Source organism: Parus major, chromosome 13, assembly GCF_001522545.3.
Source record: "Parus major isolate Abel chromosome 13, Parus_major1.1, whole genome shotgun sequence".
NCBI lineage: Eukaryota > Metazoa > Chordata > Aves > Passeriformes > Paridae > Parus > Parus major.
This window is the reverse complement of record NC_031782.1, coordinates 1,112,624-1,133,430: the sequence shown is the minus strand read 5'-3', so window position 1 is coordinate 1,133,430 and position 20,807 is coordinate 1,112,624. Positions and strand designations below refer to the sequence as shown.

General features: G+C 43.5%; 1 protein-coding gene across 8 annotated transcripts in view; it reads right to left on the bottom strand.

Annotated features, from left to right (window-relative positions):
• Positions 1-20,807, bottom strand: part of AFF4 (AF4/FMR2 family member 4) — a 52,742-nt gene that overhangs the window by 25,202 nt on the left and 6,733 nt on the right. For all 8 annotated transcript variants that reach the window (XR_004499301.1, XR_004499302.1, XR_004499303.1 and 5 more), the window contains 5 exons: positions 10,627-10,753; positions 8,424-9,200; positions 7,101-7,145; positions 6,139-6,225; positions 1,300-1,336 (listed from right to left, as the gene is read on the bottom strand). Coding sequence is in view for 5 of the 8 variants with exons in the window: in XM_015641724.3 (XP_015497210.1) it covers positions 1,300-1,336; positions 6,139-6,225; positions 7,101-7,145; positions 8,424-9,200; positions 10,627-10,749 (1,069 nt within the window). In the remaining 3 variants the exon portion in view is untranslated. Of the gene's footprint in view, positions 1-1,299; positions 1,337-6,138; positions 6,226-7,100; positions 7,146-8,423; positions 9,201-10,626; positions 10,754-20,807 lie in introns of those variants that run through there.

Sequence of the window (20,807 nt, the reverse complement as noted above, 5' to 3'; positions counted from 1 at the left end):
GGAATGCAGAGGCAAATCACCAAATACAGCAAATAATTTAACCAGGAAAATAGAGAAAATCGTTTAAATCATTGCTGTGTGAGCCAACACACACTTTATTTGTTATTAATGGTGTGGAAAAATGTTCTGCTCCTACCAAGATGAAACTCTTGCCTTTTACATGCAGGATATGGGATACAGATCCATCTGCTGAGCTCTGACTGCTTCTCTGATGGATGAGAACCTCCACATCCCAAAATCCAACTCACACACTAATTCTGACAGCAGGAATGCACCCTGATAAAATCTGCTTCTTAGTCTGGGGTCTCTTCCCTTCCCTTTTCTTTAATTCTGGTGAATAACTGAGTGCAGCTCAACAAAAACAAGAACTGAGGCTGTTCAAAGCTCCCCAGAAAATCCAAACAGGCACAGGAAACTGGCTCTGTGTTTAATTAACCTTGGCTCTTCTTTTCCACACCTAAAGATCAGCTGCTCCTATAACGTGAGCCTATGGTTTAGCATTATGGAATTAAGCTTGAATTTGTTCCCTTAATTCCCCACTGTATCAGATGTTCAGATTAAGCTGCTTGTGAATATCTAAGAATAAACCATTCTTCTTTTGCTATTTAAGCTGCTTAATCACTACAAGAGGGAGTGGAAGGACTTTGGGAAGGTAACAACACGAATTTCATTCCATTTTACCTGGTACATACCTGAGTTTTGTGTTCATTTCAGTAATAGTCAAAATAATGACAGTTAAAAGAAATAAAAGCTACTTTTTTGTAAAGTCCAAAGGTGCAAGAAGCTCAAGGATAATAGCATATTATGATGTAAGTTCTTGACCAGTTCTCTCTCTTGACTTTAAAATGTCAAAGTGAAAATAAAGGGTGAAATTCTCATGTGCTTTTTTCTACTGAAAAAAAAGCAAAAGCACTCTTTTGGTTTCTAATATGTCCCAAAGCAGGGAGTTGGATTTTTTAAGGTGTTTTGGTTTAGTACTCAGTTATTCTCAAATCAATCAACCACAGAGGTATTTTGTAAAGAAAGGGATAAATTAAAATCTATCTTTTTCCTCAAACACACCACCCTTCCACTCAGTGATAACTTTCAAGATCTGAACAAGAAATGCAAAAGAATATCAAGCAGCTCTTTAACAGCTTAAAACTTGAGAAAGCAGAGAAAATTTGAAGCCAGACTCCATCCTGTGACCAGTCTGGAAAACCTCATTTCCTAAAACCCCTGACATCTCAGGAGATGCTGAGAACACCAAATGACAACAAAAAAACATTCAACACATTCCAGGAAGTTTCATGTACTCACTCTGTTCTCCAGTGCCAAAACTGGACTGCTGAGACTCCTGGGGGAATAAAAGATCACAAATGGGTTTTTTTCAGTGGGAATTTTAAGGTACTAAAACCAGGCTGTAAGGAAGATATTCTTTCTACCTAATGGATGACAATCTTTGCAAAAGGGAATAACAACAAGCAAGAAATAGGATTCTTTCTCTGGGCCCTGGGGCACCCCAGGTGACGCCTTCACACTCCTCTTCCTCACCCACTTCCTGCTGTTCCCAAGGGCACATCAAGGCTGAAACTCCCAAATCCCTGGGTGACTTCCCCAAATCCCCTCCTCCTCTGTGTTTAGGATGGAGAGGAACTGTTCAGGATGTTTGTTTATGCTCCTCATACACACACAAACTCTGCTGTTGTTTGAAATATTTTCCTTCCGACTCTTCTCCTCATTTTCCTTCTCCAGGCACACACAGCAATGGGAACAGGGAAAACCTCTCAACAAAAATTATTCCTCAGCCACAAAGGAGCCTTAGGGACAAGGTGAGGTTTCAAATGTGATCAGCCCTGCACACTCTGCCCCAAAGGCTCTGTGTGGGTCCCTGGTAAAGCCAGCCTGGGTGGGCAGCACAGCATTCCAGCCTGGAACAGCCAGATCTGCTACAAAAAACAATAAATTGCTGCTATAGAGTCACAGGAATTTCATTCTAATATCCTATAAAACCAGCCAGGAGCCTTGCAAATTTTAGCACTTGCATCACCCTCAGTATTCCCATTTCAGAAGCTCCAATTCTGACTCCCAAGACACAGCAGATGATGAAGCTTTTTGAAATCTTAAACCATTGTTTTAACAAATACACACAGGCTGCTGAGCCACTGCAAACTCCCTTCCAGGCTCAAGTGCCTTTTTAAAATAGGACCTTCCTGACCTCATTTCAAAATGAGGACAACTCATGGCCCCAGAAAAATAAATTGAGTCAAATATTTTCAATTTCTAGTTCTATACACACATTTCACTTACATGCTCTGGCAATGGCAAACCAGAACTACAATTCAACAATGAATTCCATTTTTCCTGGTACACCTGTGACCTGGTTTTCCCTCACACCAAGCCAGTGCCAGGCAGTGGTTACAGAGGCAATTTACAGAATGAAGTTTTTAAACACACAAAAGCATTACACAGCAAAGCACCCTTGAGATGTTTTCAATTCCCCTCAGCTTTGTGTTTCAAAAATGGAACAATGCAGTGAACAAGAATTTTGTGGATGAAGAACTTCTTAAGGAGCTTTCCTTGGGAGGTGTTTCAAATACCTCTGCTCTTTACTAACTGAAAGGAAGAGACAATAAAAACAATAATTTTAAAAAATTAAGAAAGAATTCAAGAGCAAAGCGAAGATGGAGAGAAATCTTGAGAACAACCACACTTCCTTCAAAATAAATCCATTTTTTATCATTTGCACAGGAAGGAGGAGGCAGGTGTGAATCCCTGGTTTCCTTCTGCCACTGGCAGCTCAGTCAAACCAACAAACTGAGTGAAAAAAAGAAATAAAGACTACAAACTCCACATTTCCAAAGCCACAGCACTGGGGGAGCACGGGATGGGGAACTGGCACCCCTTCCAGCAGCACATGGATTGGGAATTCTGCAGAGCACACCTGCCTAATTGCTCACTTGAGTCAACTTCCTATTCCAGAGGCAAAGCACTGGCTCTCAGCTAAGTGCACTTTAATGAGGTGTTATGGTTCAATGTGCAACTTTTTCCAACTCCCTTGCCATCTACTGGATACATATTTCTTTAAGAAACTCAGAGACAAAAAAAAAAGCTCTACTTTCAACTCCCAGGTTATTTAGAGCAGCAGCTTCTAAAGCTCTGCTTCAGAAAGAAATTGCCAACAACTGAAAGGAAGGAAACCCTTTAAAGCAAAGTATAATGGACTGAGGTTACACAGGGAAGACACTGGAGCAGGAAACAAAAACTCTGACAAAGAAAGCTGGAGAGAGGAATTCTCCATCTGGACAGGAGGCAGCAGGGCTGGATTCCCATCCCACAGCCCTGGCCAAGGGGAACGGGGCCCATTCCCAGTTAATACCTGAAACCTCAGGTCAGACCCCATTTCTACTTCTCAGGAGGAGGTTTGTGTATCCCAGCAGGGAATGGATGGCTGGAGGGACCCTGCTGGCCTCGGTTGTGCAGCACAGAGCCACCTCTGCAGAGGTACAAGCACAGCCAGGCTCCCCCTTCCCTCCCAGCCAGCAGCTGGGCTGCTCACTGCATTTATAAACATTGCCTGGATTTCTGAGTGTCTGACTGTGAGCCCACGGACAAAATTATAGAGTGTTAGCTCACAGGATAACATTTTTTATCGAGACACAGGAATCTGCATTTTTCCATAGCATCCATACAACTTTCCCTGACCTATTTTCATGGAGTTTTCTGATCCAAAAACTTCCTGGGAGCTATTAGATATATTTATAGTAACCAGAGAGGCCCCAGTCAGGAGGTTGGGTTCCTTGGAGTTACTCACTCCTTACACACAGGGAAAGTGATCCCATCCCAAGGGTCTGACAAATAAAATCAAGTGGTGCACCAAGGGCAGCATCATTTTATGTGAGCAGGAAGAACACACCAAGCTCTGCCCACAAGGGCAATGCTGTGAAACATTTCAGCAGATGACTGGCAATAAATGGAGCACAGTATTAAAGAGAAGGAGCTTTCCTCCAACAGAACTGCTTGATTAAAGTAAACCACTGTTGTGTTTTGTTTGGTGGATTCTGCTCTGGGCCCAGACTGCACAGGCCTATGGCTCACTAACTCCCTGGAATTCTGCAGAGCTGCTGCTGCCAAGAATGACAGAGGGGAGAAGGCAGAGGAAATTATAGGCTTTGGATGCAGAGAGAGAATTTGACAGAGTTCCATGGCTAAGATGTGCAGCCACAAAATAAAAAAGCTGGCAAAAAGTCAAAAGACTCGGAGCAGCCATAAATGGAATTTTTTGCAAACTGGGTGAAGAGACACAATCCAGGCTGAGGGGTTCAAAAAGCCCCACAATCCACCTTTTATTTCAAATATTACCAGAGTTGTGCAGCGTTACGTGGTCTCTGTGTCACGGCCACGTGGATTTCTGCACACCTTCCTCTTCCCAAACCCAGTCAATTGCCAGGGAAGCTAAAACCAATCAGCCCCACAGCCAAGAGTGCTCAAAAATGCAAAGGGAAAATATCTCCCTAAAGCTTCAGGAATGAGTAGTCAAAGCAGTGGAATAAGGACCATTGGTGATGAGGAAAGGTGTGGAATTTCTTTCCTTATAAGAAAAGGTATGAATTATTTCCAGGCTGACAGTTTTATATAACACACAAATAAACCCTGACTAAAAGTAATATTTGCAAGATTAATATTGATCTAATGCTAGCAAAACAGAAAACAGGATTTATTTCTAGGTATGCCTTCCAAAGTAAAGCTGAGAACTGAATGGTAAATCCTGCATTTTTTGATACTGAAGAGAAGCCAAATGCAGGTCCCACAGAGCAGGACTGCCCCTGGCTCTGGGATATCCAGCCAGGATGAGAATCTGAACTTCACCAGTCCAGGGAGGTTTGTGGATGTGCCCTTCCAACAGGGACTGGAACCTTTAGCTGAAGGAAGGTCATGTCAAAGCATTCACATTAAAGGATGGGATTAGAGAGATGACAATAGAAACCTCAGTGAGAAAGTCTTCTTAAAATTATTCCCTCAGATGTTCTGTTTTGGGGAGCAATTTGGATCAAACAGGAAATTAAGAACAATTAAGTGGTGTCTAGAACAGCTGGTCAGAGAGAGCATGGTCTGAATTATTACACAGGTAACTTCCAAAAGAAAAACACTGCAATTTCTTCACTCTGAAGCTCTGCCAAATTAGGGGTGGAGCACCCCAATTCATCCCAGAGAGATGTTGAGTCTGGAGAAAAATCACATTGTTGAATTGAATCTTTTAGTGGTAATCAGCAGATCCAGGAACCAGACCATGAATTCCTGGGTGAGTCAGCTCCCCATGCTGGGTTTTACCCACAGCTGCCTCCCCTGCCTGTCCTGGGTTTCCAGGATCCTGCAGAGCTGCTCTCAAGGCAAACAATTCCCAGTGCCAGTGTGCCCTGGAACCCTGGAGCTGCCAGGCCCAGCCTCAGGGGAGGAGAATTCCTTCCTCAGAGGTGTCAGCTCCAGCAGCTCCCCTGGACACGTGCCCTGCACTGTCAACAGCAGCAGAGGTGGATTTCTCTCTGGAATTAATTGCTTAAACCCTTCAGTAGTTCTTAAGAACACAGGAGGCTGGGAAGAGGATCTTTTGTTATGAGTGATTTCTTCAGCAAAACATGTGGTTCTTAAACAGTCTTAATTTTTTGTAACTGAAAATGCAAAAAAAAAAACCTCATACAACTATTAATGAACTTCAAACTAAGAGGAAAATTCAGTTTATGCAGAAAAGCCCCCTGAAATTTCTCAGCATTTACCATTCAGCCTCTGTTTTGCTACATGGAGGGAAACTCACTCGGTTCTACACAAAATGGTGCAAAGCATTTCCCTGTGAGGGAAAGGGCTCAAAGGCATTTTCAAGCTTCAGAAGTTTGAAAGTTTGAATTTTTGCAACAAAAATTAAAAGGGTAATATAGATAAAGTGTAGTTATAGATAAAGTTTTGCAGACTGTGCAAAGCAGAGGAAAAGCAAGGACATTTTTCCTAAGGCCACTGCTGACAGATGATGTGAAGAACAATGAAGAGGGACAAAGCACTGAAATAAACTCAGATTATACAGAACTGAATGAAGGAGTTCTAAAATCCTGATCTTTAACAGGAGTTACTTTTTCAACAGCATCCAGTGTTTGATTCAGCACTGACCTTTGTTGGAAAGGGGAATTTGGAGGGTTCAGTTTTGCAGGGGGTGTGGATGGCAGTCAGTGGAGGAGGCCAGGAGTGGGTCATCTCCTAAAGAACAACAAAAAAGAAAGCTATTAACAAAATAAATCAGATTTCAACACGCAATCTGGATTCTTTCAATTTTCAGTTCATTGTTCACCCTTCACTAAGCTTTATATTCAAATCTTAATTTCCCAAATGTGCAACAAAGATTTTGCATGTAGACCTGAATGTTAAATTGCTACCCATGAGAAGAGAAAGTTATGACATAATAACAAGCAGCAAGGCATAAATCAATCAACCTGGCTGGCCTTGGAAGATAAACTGCAGTGCAAGTCAGAGTCTGATCCTTTCAGAGTGTGTGGGAAGAAGAATCCTGGGAAAGGGAAACCTCTAGAGTTTGAGGAAAAGAGGGAAATCAAATGTCTGCAGCTGGAAAGTGGCTCAAATTCTCTCAGAGCATCTCCAAGGCCCCTGGAATACAGGTCACAGGAAATAGTAAGCCATGGAAATGCTCCAGAGGGACCTGACAACCCTTTTGTGAGAGGAGACATAGGACAGGAGATCACAGGAGGAGTAAAAGGACTTGTGAAAATAACCCATGAAGGAGAAGGGGAAAAGTGCTGCCATGGGCCAAGCAAAGCATTTACTATAATGTAAAATATCAGGATTAAAAACTGTACTTTGGTGAAAGAAATGTAGTTCTGGTTATCAGGGAGGAGGAATGCAGAGAGGCTCTGCAGGAGATGATGTGCACACCACAACACCCAGAGTCCAGCTCTGCTCCCAGTTTGGTGCCGGCTCCCTGTGCTGGAGGAGCACCTGGAGAGGCCTTCTGAAACCACCTGCACTTGGACAGGTTCTGAGAACTGCAGAGTCCTTCTCCCTCCTTGGCCATGGCTGTATTTTCAACAAAGTTGGAAACAAGAACACTCAGAACTTACTTTGAGGATTTCATCCACGCAGCTCACCTCACCAGAGGCTGATGCCTACAAATCAAAATTCAAAATTAACATCTCCCAAATTTTCCAGGGGCAACAAACAGTTAAAAACAAACTTCAATCCTTATTGTGACTCATGTGGACTCTACATAGACACAAATAGCCCTTGCTCTTTTCATCAATTTTAATATCAGATAGATCCATGTTTTTATGGCATGAGTCACAGTTATGAAAAGCAAATACATGACATCTATAAAACTGTGATAATAATCTTTCACTGTTCACTTGACAGTTAAAGTGATCACAGGCAGTCAGTGATATTAAAAACTTGTAGAGAGGGGAAAGAGAATCACAGCTTTCAGTCATTTCCTGGAAGCAGCCCCAGGATAATATCTGAATTCAAGTGCAGGACCGTGAATGCACAGGAATGACAAACTGCATTCCCAAGTAAAACATTCATCACAGAGTGATCCCAGAAACAGCAATAATTACCAAACTATGAATCTTCTGCATCCCTGGCTGCCAAGAGCAGAAAGAAGCAAAGCTACTAAAGGATTCACTGCATCAGCATTGATGTGGCAAGCCTTCACAAATAAATTTCTCATTTCCTTACCTGTGTGCTGGATCTTACTTTGCTATCTGCTGCAATCCCAGGAACAAGAGCTTTTTTCTGGCTAACTCAAGCAGTTAGACAGGAGATGAAATGAGAGTTTATTGCTGGGAAAGGCACTCTCCTTGTAAGTGAGCTGGAGTCAGTGTCTTAGTGATTGGGGAATCACCAAACTCCTCAAAGTTCTTAACCCAATAGGATTTTATATCCAGCACAACTGATAAAAGTTCTGCACCCTGTTCAATTTGGTGTGATGGTATAATAATCACATCTAGTAATTGCTACTCACTTCAAAAGAAAATCTGATACAGGCAGATTGTATCAACAACTCTAAGTCAATTCAGCTCCCAGGAACAACAATGTATTTACCCAGCTTGTCAAAATGTTTGTGGATATCCTACAATTTCCCTAACTCCTGACTAGAGAAATACTCTGTGAAAATTGGCCTCTTGGGGTTAAATAAGTCTTTCTGAAGGCCTCAGCCCTTATTTAATAAAAATCCCAGTATCCACACTGAAGAAGCAGAAGACAAAAATAATTAGTCTGTATGCTCCCCATTGAAAACACAGCTTAGGTGAAGGCGCTTTGAGTAACAAAAACACAGTGTTTACTAAAAACTCCATTTGGGTTGGGCAAATTGGGATTTTGGAGACGCTGGAAAATCCCAGCCCAAGTGGATTTACATGTGAGAAGGCAGGACACAGCCAGCAACTTACATCCAGTGGCTGAGAAGGAATTTTCAGCTTGGTCAGGTGCGCTTTGCTGCTGGGCTTCAGCTCGTTGACGCCGCCGCCGTGGGTCTGGCTGCTGTAGTGTTCCGAGGATAACTTTGGTTCCATGGATTCCTGCCCGTCCATCGGCCTGACGTAGGCAGTGGGTTTCTGCAACATTGAACTGGACTTGGACATTAGCGAGGGAGGGAAGGACTGGTTCGAGTGCTGCCCGCTGGCGAACGAGGGCACACGGGAGGGAGAGTCCCAGCTGGGCTCGGGGTCCCGGGGCGACTTGGAGCGCTGGTGGTCCTTGCCGTGGTGGTCGCCGCCGTGGGCTCTCGAGTGGCCGGAGGCCAGCGAGGACACGGCCGGAGGCTTCCCGGGGCTGCCGGAGCGGCCCTTGGAGTGCTCCGAGCCGTGCTGGCCCTTCTTGCGGCCGCCGCCGTAGGAGTCGCGCTCGTGCCGGGCCCCGGCGCCGGCCGCGCCGCCCCCGGAGCGCTGCCCGTGTCCTCCCAGCCCCGCCGAGCGCTTCTGGGACTGGGCCGAGGTGCTGGGGGCCGGCCCCACCGGGGTCCATTTGCTGCTCTGGTGAGAGCCCGCGCCGTGCCGCTGCTCCCCGAAGAAGCCGGGAGTGGCTTTGTCATCGGGCGCGGCGGGGACCGAGGGCTTGGGAATGGCGACGATCTTCTGCAGCGGCCGGTCCCCGATGAGATCCGTCATCTCATCATAGTTCCCCAGCATGCTCTGGATGCGGCTGGACAGCTTGTCTTCTTTGCTGGTCTGGGACAAGGAGCCACAAAAGTCAGGATTTAGAAGGATCACAACTTCAGGCACTTTTAGATGATAACTACAGCACTTAACCTGAATTTCAGCTCTTTCTTTGCCAGCGTTTCAAATTCTGAATTTTAGTTCTTAAAACAGAAATCTGACTCCCTAAAACATATTGAAGATATGTAATAATACATATTTAACTCCCTAAAACATATTAAAGATATGTAATAATGCATATTTAACTCCATAAACCATATTAAATATAAAGATATGTAATAATGCATATTTAACTCCATAAAACATACTGAAAATTCAGCAGCAGGTGCAGCTGAACCAGCAATAATCAAATAATGTACTGCTGAGCTGATACAAGTTCCAATGTTGCAGATGCCTCCTGTCACCTTACAGACTGTAATTTCTCTAATACAGAATGCATCAGTCCTGTAAGGTTTTAATTAGTAGTAAAAGAAAATCAACCTCACCCCTGTAAGTCATTTTTAATTGGTATTTATATTGGCACAATGTTTGTTGCACACAGTTAAAAGGGTTCTTTCTTCTATAACTATTTAGTTTTCCAAATCTGGGATCATGGATCATTCCCCCATGCATCCCAACCAGCTCCAGTTAACTTCATACGTGTGGAATCTGGTTATCAAGCAGAAGAAAGTGATGAGAGGACAGGAATAAAAAATCCACCAGGTATTTCTCAACTTTCCTCCTGCAGGAATACAGTTTTCAGTCATGTTTTACTTCCTGCAAACCAGCTGAAATTACAACAAGGGAAGGGTTTGCTTTCAAAGTGAGTTTTCAACTACGTAATTAACATATTAAATAATATTTTATTAGTTATTCCAGAATTAGGTTATTTTTTCCAGTTCTGTTCAGCAAAGCAACCTGGCAGGAAACCCAGCACAGGCTGAAAGCTGTGCAAGACCACGAACAGAATCAACTCCTTCAAAACAAACTAAAACTTCAGATACAAACCACTGGGGCACTAGGTAGAGCTGATAATTCTGTCATATCAAACATTCCAGCATTTAAATTTAACCTTCTATTTAAACATTCTCTTCCTGAACTTATCCAGGTCTGGATTACATTGATGAAAGGTGAGAAAAGAACCCCAAAATTGGCAATTTGACATCACATAATGGACAGTTTAATTGTTTTGAGTCACTGTATAGAAAGTGAAGAAAGAAAAAAATTTTGATGGTTTTATTTTCCCTTTTCTCACTCCCCATAAAGGTTCCTCCCCTTCCCAAGCATTGTAAATCTGCCAGTGGAGCTGGGACTGTCCACCTTTATTTTCAAGCCCTGTTTAAACACTTGGTTGCCATAAGAGCTTTCGATCTAACAAGAAAGCAGATAAAAATAAAATATTAACTTGCATGTGATTTCTGCCATAAAACCTGCATTTTTCTGAGGTGCAGGAACTCACCACTTTGTAGGGTTCAGCAAAGAGAGGAGAGTTGGGTGGGAAGGCTTCGTCACCCTGCTGAATTTCTTGATTTCGCCTTTCCCTTTCTTTCATGCGCAGCACATTCCGGTCTTCACGGTTCATGTTGCTACGAGCAAAAAGATCAGTCCTGATCACAGAGGGAAGCAGGAGGGATGTGAGGGCCCAGGGGATGGATGACAGTGCCCAAAGGAGGGATCTAAATGTCCCCAAGCAGCCTCTGGCCCTGTTTGGCCACGGAATGATCTCTGTTAAGAACCCTCTCAGGGCCACAAATCCTCAAAACTGTCAGATTTCAGCCCCTCCAAAGGGCTGTAACCCCCAACCCACAGCTGGCTTCTAACAGGGAAACTTTATGCAGCAATAAAAAAAATAAAATTGAAAAAAAATATCCACCAAGTCCTCAGGCAAGTAACTATTTCAAACCACTTCACCCGCTCGAATCATCTCGGTTCCAGCCCACGCCAAACATCTCCCATTCATTTCTAAAATACCTTTTCTCCCCCACATCCCCCAGATGTTCTGCCTTCCCCCCACCCATTCAGTGCTTGACTTCTCCTGTAGATTAGGGTTATTTTTGGTGCTGACATACCTTTTTTTGGCACCCACTCTCCAATATATTCTAACCTCAAGCTTTGATGTGGTTTCCAGGTCTCTCTCCCTCCCTGATTCCCAAAAGGCATTTCAACTCAAAGCAGTAATTTCAGGGAAGTTCTGGCAATAACGCACCTTTTGCCTTGGACCATATCCTCCTACTGCAAAAATGCAGATTAAAAACCTGCCAATCCCCCTTCTTAAACCTTCCTTTGCAGTTTGGTCTTGCTGCTTGTGTTCACAGAAATACATCAATTTCTTGCAAAACACACACAGAAGTTGGAAAAGATTCCTTCTGAGCTTGACACAGCATTGGGACACAAAGGAGTGAACAAAATGAGATGATAAATAAGGTGCCACTAACTCCTTTAACATCAAACCCCTGAATGGTTTGGGTTGGGAGGAGCCTTAAATGCCACCCAGTGCCAGCCCTGCCATGGCAGGGACACATCCACTGTCCCAGGCTGCTCCCAGCCCCAGTGTCCAAGCTGGGACACTGCCAGGGATTCAGGGACAGCCACAGTATGTGCTAAACTCTGCTTCAAGTGATGCAGGAATGTTCTTTACTGATCTGCACAAAGTACAGTAAGTGCATCTGGGAAAGAATGTGTTCTACCACATAATTTGGAGTCTAAAATGAAAATGTTGGCTGCTTAGAAAATCATTTTTTCATGTCTTTAGATGGCTGATTATTAAAAATAATAAATTACTTGTTAGAGCATGACTCTAAAAGCTGTGCAACCCCCCCTATTGCATTCTCAACAAGGAAACTTCACCCCATCACTCAGTTTTTAAAATGTGAGTCTTTTCATCTCAGTAACATTTCAGCCTCTTACATTTCTTCCCCATTTGACTTCACTTTGTCTACAGCTCTGAAAACAGTGAAATCTCAGAGACTGCCCAAAGCACACTAAACCCAGGGCTAAGCTGAGATCTTTGATGCTTTCTAAGGCACCAGGTTTGTTGAATTTCTCTGCCCTGCAAACAAGGTACAAGCACTGGCATAACCCAACTCAGTGCTGATACCAAACCCACAAATACAACTTATATTTTATGTGAAAAATCACTTTTTTCTCCAGTTCTCCTGTAATCTGCTGAACTCATGTAACCACGGGTGGCCATCAAGGCTGAGAGAGGGACCTGTGCACTGGAATGTGGCCAGCAATGGGATCAGAATGATCCTGGGATCATTCTGGCATTGATGACAAACTTGTTTTAGAAGTTTGAGGCTTAAAAAGCTCATCCTTGAGACTGCAGCCCAATTTGTTACATATGTAGGATTTCAACACAGATAAATATCAGACGTAATTATAGACACTGATCAGTTAAAGCCAACTGGAACAGTCTGAGTCCGTGGCATTTACTATTAAAGGCAAATTTTGAGGCAGGGAATAGAAATGTTCTGCTTCTGGAGGGTTCATTCCCACCAATACACGAAGATCAGGAATTACATACAGCTATATATCCAGAATATTATAATCTTAACAAAGAGTTTTACATCTCTGATTTCCAAATAGAGGGCTAAATATTTACAAAGACCTTCACTATTTTCTACAGAGACAAGCAACATCTTCTAAAATTACATCAACATTTCCTATAACTCTTAGAGCTGAAAAAAAACCCATCACTTGTACCAACACTGTCACACAAAAAGAACATTACAGCAAAGATTCACTTGAGATCTGAACTGCTGCAAACCCAGAGCTGATCTGGCTGTCCCTGCCCAGGTCAATGTAAAATTAGTCATCAGAAAAACACCAGTTAATGACACTTTTAACCACTCCCCCCCAGCCTTTTGTAATACAGTAAATGAGAAACACCCTCATGGGGAGTCACTTTGACTGGATGGGGATTTAGTTTAGGTTTTTTTAGCTCTTTTACATTTTTTATTAGAGCAAATAGTTTGACTGTGATACAAGTTAGACTTGTTGGTATCTAATCATCCAATCTCCACAAAGAGCTATTTTAAGTGCCTCTAATGTGTACAAGGCCATTAAAATCATGCCAGCATTAAATGTGTAAATAGAGGAAGTTTGTGGGGCTTCCTTAGCTCTGTGCTTCAGACAACTTCCCACTCAAGCCCACATCTTCCACAGCCACGAGCAGAAGGGAGATGCTCCCATGCTCATGAAAAGCAAGGAAGGTACTCTGAAAGGCAGATAACCTGTTTTGGGCTGTCTTGGAAAGGAAACTGCAGGAGTTCAGTTTTCAGACCACTTGAAGTTGTAACAAACCTTTAATGGCCACTAAAAAAATGGACTGCTCCCACTACTCCTACCCCATCCTCTGGGAACAAGGACAACACCTCTGCTCCCTCCCTGCACAGGCCTGGAAGTGGAAGATGAAGAATTTGTTGTCAAGATGATCCTGCTGAAATTCCCCTTTTCCCAGGTGGCCTGGGCTGAAGCGTGAAGGAGGAATAGAGCCAGGCTGAGAGAGCCAGAACAATGTCCCTGCAGCAAGGGTCAAAGTCATCTCTGTTTCCACATCTGAGGAAAAGAGAAGTTCTAAAACTTTCAGAAAAAAAGGCCTAAAGCACAGCAGAGTATTTCCAGTTTTAGGAAGTTGAACTCCACATGGTTTGAGTCACTCCTCCTGCAGTGTGCCCCACTAGACTTTGAACAGTCCCTGTGTCTGAGGCTTCCCTGCACAACCAACCCTCCACATCTCACACCTCTGCTCCAGCTCAACAGGAAGAGTTGAAAGCAAGCAGGAAATCCAGCAGGGAATTCACAGAAACTCCTGAGCCAACCTCCCCCTGTGTGGATTCCTGAACCACCATCTGCTGCTGTTCCAGGCACACCGAGAGCATCAGTCACCGAGTCACCGCAGCACCCAGAGCAGACACACAGCTTTCATTTCTCCTTCCAACCTCTTCCTAAATCCCATTTGGCATTTCTGTTCATCCCTAATCCAACAAGGGCATGGCTTTGGTTTGGGAGATCATCACCTTGGATGTGTAACTTGTGGTATGAAATGGCAGAAATCGCTGCCTTCTCCTCCTGCTTCCCACCTTCCTCAGCTCCGGGCAAGGGGCACATCCCAGCTCTGGGACTTTTGGACCACAACTCCAGATTAAAGATAAACCCCAACCCGCACACCCACGCTGCCTGAGCTTTCCTGGCAAAGCTGTTAAAAGAAAGAGGACCTTGGCCAAACCCTCCTCACCCCCCTGAACCACATCAGGCACCCAAGTCCTCGCTCCAGCTCAGCTCCAGCAGCATCTCTTCATCTTCCCAGGCACCGTGAGGCAAAACCATCAAAGGCTGGCACAAGGAACCCTCCAGAGGCAGCCCATCCACAGGGATCCGACCCACCACACCTCACCCAGCCACCAGTGCATCTTCAAAGCCTGCTTGCAACACCTCCACTTCCTGCCAGACATCCTCATTTCACTCCAGGGCTTCTTCAATCTCAATTGGTTTCATGAGCAAGAGGAATCAAACAGTTAATTGGTTAATTGGCTGCGATGAAACCCCAATTTTGTTTGACAACATTTGGCCAAGAAGGATAAAGGGGCTGAGAGGGAACGTGCAGGATCCCAGCTCCCTGTGGGGCACACCCAGCTGCAGGGGCACACCCAGCTCCCATGATTTCATCCTTTTTTCTTAAAAGGAAGGGGAAAAAGAGCTGGAGAGCCTGCCTGTAACAAGGAATGATGTTTTCAGAAGCGTTTAAAAATACCTGAAGCTGCCTTAATGTCGCATCCACAGATGTCTGTTGATTATTTCAAATATTCTTTTCACCATGGGCAAGGGGCCTGTCAGGAACTGGCACAGGACACGTCTCCCAGCTTGACCATCACCACAAATCCTGCCCTGAAATCTTGTGTAGGAGCCTAAAATGCTACTCTGTCAGCTTTTAACACATACACACTCCCAGAGGAGCTGCTCAAAAAGGGAGAGATTGAAAAATAACTGCCCTGCAACAACAAAATTAACACAAAAACACAAACACACACACAGGAACATGCCCTGGTGTCACCAAGAGCTACTTACAGAAGTGTACATATAATCTTTCACTTTCTGTGTGATGGTGAAGAAGAAAAACACAGAAAAAAATATAACATTTCCTACTAAAACAATACAGCTTTGCCCAAAAAAAAGCACAAACAGGATGATTCTCCAGGACAGGTTTAGAGAATAAGTGATTGTGCAAATACAGAAGCAGCAGAGTCATCTTCAGAATTTTATAACAGAAATAAGGAACACAAGTAAAAACAAGACTTTACAAAGAATTCAAGTAGTTTTTGTATGTGTCCAGATAGAGAAAAAAACCTCAACTTGTCAAAAGCATGAAGTTTTCTGTTTCTGTCCCTCCCCTTCTGACACAAAGGCTCCATGCAAGGGAGGGGGATTTGGTTTGGGATGGCTCCTGGTGCACATGGGATCTGCTCTGCCAAAGGAAAGGTTGTGACACCACCAGTATCCCAAAATTCTATCCCATAACTCAGTATCACACGGTGAGGCCGCACAGGTGAACACAGGAAACCCTGAGCCATCATCTTGCTCAGCTATTTTGATGAGAATGAACTTTCCCACAGCTCCATCTCCCTCTTTCCAAGGTCTCATGTGAGCTCTTGGGAATACAATTCAAACACAATCGTACTGGTAATATGATACAAATATAAATCAGACTCACCACTAACTGAAACATAAATGCTTCTCATTCCTACAGTATGAACACAAATGCTTCTATCCCACCCTTCCATGAGGAATTCCTACTGCACATTCAACAGGAAGAAGATCATGAAGTGCCCCAAGAGCTGTCTGGGAACACCTTTGTACATACTGAGGGCGGGAGAGCTTTAAACAAAAATAATAAAAAAGTGAGTTGGCCTAGGTCTGGTTAATGTTTGACAAGAACTCCCAGGGAGGGCAGAGCCAGCAGTTTGCTGCAGGCACTTCTCCTTCCCACTCAGCTCTGCAGCACCCAGAAATCCCCACCAAGCACGATGTGCCTGGACTTGTGCTGCTCCCCAGACAAAGCAGCACAAATCCTTCACCACCGTTAGCTGAAATTCCACAGCACCTTCTGTGGGAGCACGGCCTTAATTCCAGCACCTCAGACAAGGGATGGTGCAAGGAATTACATCCTGCTTTGGAGTTTGAGCTGCCAGAGTCCCCTTCATCCCACAAATACCAGGTTACCTGAGGATCAGTCAGCATCTTCCACCTGAGAAGCCAACACACAGCAAAGGTGCATTGAAGAATTCCAGGGATCATTTGTAAATCAACACTAACCACTGGAAAAGGACTTGGGGATCCTTTAGAAAGAGGCTCTGCAAGTGTAACATTTCATTTAAACAAGTCCAGATGAGAACTGGGTGCATCATTCATCATAGGTGAGATTCAGCACACAGAAGCAAGGGAGAAATGGGGTTTGGGTTGGAAGAGACTTTAAAAATCATCCAGTTCCACTCCTCCTGCCAAGGTAAGGTAAAAGAACTAAGGTAGAAGTGCACTGCCAGCAACTGGATTTTAGAAGGCAAGTCAAGGAGGACATTTCTAAATTCTGCACTTGCAGTGCAGCTCATTTAAAACCATTTCTAAGTCCACTTTTAAATCATGCTACTAAAACAGCTTAAAATTGTTTATATCCAAGAATTTGCAAGACTGGTTTGATGTTATTCACTCAAGGGACCTCAAAAATGCACAACCACACATCTGAAGTGTCTCATTTTTGTGCAGAAGTGCTACCCAAGAGGGAAAACATCTGGTCTCCCCTCCCTGATGAACACAGAAATTAATTCCCAACTCTTTTCCTTCACAGGGAGCAGAGCTGCTCAAAGGACTTCAGTCCCTCCTTTCTGTCTTGTCTCTTCAGGAATGGGAGTGGAACAGGGAAGCCTTGCAAGTGACAGCACAGATCCCTGCTCCCTCCTCCTCTCTCCATGGCCAGGGAGCAGAGGGAGGGTCCCTCCATCCTGGGAGATGCCACATTGCCATCCCTGACTCAGAGGAGAAGAACCTCAGGGACTGACACTGTAAGACCACAAAGCCACCAAAATTGTCATTTTCTGCACCTACCCCAAGGGTAGGTCAGGATCCCAGGTCAGATCACCGGAGCCTCAACCAACTCCTGCCACAAGAACCAGCCCCAGACAGGAGGGGGAAGTGAACCTGCTGCTGCTCAACAAAGCTGAATTTCAACTTTGCCTTCCCAAGCCTTTGCATTTCTGTGTGCTTCATCCTGCAGTATCTACTCTGAGGAACAGGGGGCTTTCTTAACCAGGCACTGAAATTCCTTGCCCTGAGAAGATCACCAAGTCCAGCAGTGCAGGCTGACCTCGAGCTCAGCCATCCACCAGGAACACTCTTTTCTTCTCAGTTAAATCTCTGCTCAGCCCAATTCCACCTCCCACTCAACCAAGGACATCCTCCCCATCCTTTCCACCCCTCATCGCTGGGAGTCTCTAATTCCCCCAGTGCAAAGATGGACCATCACAAATTCAGCATTTTTACATGCAATTCTTTCATGTCCACACAGGCTAACCAAAGCATATTCCAACAGTTTCCCAACAAATTTCTGCCCTTTAATTGGGCAGAAACTTAATAACCCAATTCCTGTGCCTACATGTTCACCTGCTTAAACTTTGACGCCAAGACAATTGGCATTTAGATTTTATTAAGCAATAGCTATTCAGACATCTAACATTAATCTGGGTATTATCATTCTGACTTCCTCCCAATAATTTACTTTCATAAAAGACATCATTACATTTGAGTGCTATGAACTCTGTGGCATTAGGATTAAGAAAGGATTCACTTGACAGAAATTCTCTAATAAATCTGCTCTGGGTAAGATTTGAAACAGCAGATAAGGTTTTAATGAGGTGCCATCTAAACTAGGAGTGAAAATGCAAAAGGGAAAATCACATTTGAGGTTCACATCCTTCTTCCATCTCAACTACAGGAAAGGAAAGGAGAGAAGAAGTTTATCAGACACTTTACTCTGGTTTAACTGTCACTTCCTCCAGCCCCAGAGTAAGATCATCTGTCTGCTCTGGCCCACAGGACATTTATCTTGGACTTCCCATCACGACCAAGGTTCACCCACTGTGCTGCATCCCTCACTGAACTGAGCATCAGGGTTTGGGATAGCAATTCCGCAATGTGGCTGTGAGGGATGGAGGAAGGGCAGGAGGATGCTGGGGAGCAGCTCAGCAGAGCAACCAGAATGAAAAACTTCATTGTTCAATGATTTAACTCTCCTCAGAACCACGGGAAACCACTCGGGGTGAGCCACAGAACAACTGAGAGGCCTGAAGGGAAATCCGTGTGCAGATTCCCAGAACAGCTGCAGGGGAAGCACCACAACCACCAGGCTGGTTCCATGTCAGCATCGATATATTTTCTACATTATCATCAATTAATTATTATCAATATCTTTTCAAAAGGGGTGGCTTGAACCCTCACAGGGCCAGTGCTCCCCCACTGGCAGCTGCAGCAGTTCTAGGATTGCTTTACAGCTCGAAGATTTCACAGAATCCACAATTCTGAGTACCAGAAAAGTGGGAATACAAGTTTTCCCCTCCCAATTTTCAGCCTTAGCTTGTATGCAAAGGGTTCACCAAACTCAGCATCATTTCCTACCTGTCTAAAATCTGCTGTCAGAGCATGACAGCTATGAGACCTGGGATGCTTTCTGGTACCTTTAAACTTTCTTTTTAGATTTAATCACGCCAAAGATGAGAGCACAGAGTATCTAAAACTCAGGAAAAACCTGGGGAAGAGGAGCATTTAAGATTTGCAGGCAGAGAAAAAAATATTTGGAAGTGAGAAGAAGGGCCCAGAAGTATCTACAGAGGGAAGCTGAAATGCAGCAGGAAAGCCACAGCTTTGATGTGCTGTGCTTCCAAACAAACACTGCCTAAAAAGTTGGAAAGTTTTCACTTCTCATCCTACCTACACTAAATGCCACCTGTACTTTATAATCCCCCTGAGCAGACTGAGAAAAACATTCGTATTTCTGTCCCCACTGAGTAACAGGGCATTTAGTGTAATGTCTTTTACCTCAGGAAAACAGTTGATAAATGTTAATTTAGCTGTACAAACTCTTTTGATATAAATGACATCATATTTTCCCATAATAATGATGTTTGGGTTTTTTTCCCCCGAAGTTCCTACAACCTTTTGCACTTTTCTGGATGTGGGCTTAAACCAAAAGACCTGAAACTACAAAACACAGAATTCAACTGGGTTTCAAAACCCTTCATGGAAGAGGCAACTTCACAGCGAGCTGGGTCAGAGCTGGAGCCTGGAAATGTCTCTGGAAGAGCCAAATCTGCTTCCAAGCACCACAGAAATTCCATGGTGAGAGCAGCTAAAGCTCCCAGGCTGTGCTGAACAGGACCAGGCACTGATGGACACCCCTAGCTCAGGGTGTAATTAATGGAATTCTTCTAATTCCATTAATTAAAAGTATTAGAACTAATTCCATTAATTAGAAGAACTTCTAAGCACAAGTTGAAATTAATTTTTTTTAAAGGTATGACTCAGTATTTATAGTCACACATAGTAATTTTTTAAAAATTGAATAATGCATTGAAATAAATTGTATAGCAAGGAATCAGCCCATTAGAGCAGCTAATGAGATCCAAATTTCAACCTCTAAAATAGCAATGAAGATTAAACCACACCCATTTCTGACCATCTTGAGCTTCGAGTTTGTCAGCAAATCATGACTGGACGGATTTGAACATTCCTTTGAATAAATAAGAAGAAACAAACAAAAACATTTTTGAATGCCAATTCACCATGGACCTTGCTTCACGTGGCCAGGAAATAATGCAATTTTTTCCACAAAAAAAAAAAAAGGAGAAAGCTGAAGGAAAAAAAAAAAAGAAACTGAAGAAAAAATACTGAAGAAAGTAATTTTTAGGAGGTTATTAGTGATTAACAAATTTAAGCTGAAGACTACTTGTTAAAACTCTCTCCTATTAAAACATATTTCTGGTAATTATTGGCTAAGAATGTGTCACAGTGCAAAGTCCTTACTTGTGTTTTTTGCTCATTAAATATAATTAGTGGAGCTCTTTCAGCACAAGCAATTGCTCCAGGAAAAACCTTTTCACCCTTTATCTTTTAAAGGCTGGTTTACACCAAACATCAGCTTCCAGCATGGCAAATCAATGCTATAATATGATGCTAATTCATCCTATCAGCATCAGAAGGCTAAATTAAAGCTAAATTAATTGATTTTAAAAATAAATTAATTAACTAGAAATCCCAAACTTCACCAGGCGATTTAAACCAATATTCCATGTGGCCACAGTAGCTCCACACCAGTAAGAGTTGGAGTTGAACTGGAAGGTTTAATGGGAAATGCCAAACAAACACAGCACCTCACTCCAAAATATAAAAACCTCCTTAAAACACACAAACAAACTCTCAGGAAGCTCTGTTCCATAGAGGACACATAAAAAGAACCCAGGAGAAGGGGAAAATATCAGTACATGAATCCATTTAACCTCCTCTTGGACAATCTGTGCTTCAAGGCCTCTTGAAGTTACAGAAATACAATAATATTAGGAGATCTTTGTCAAATCATGCATTTTTCACTCAGCA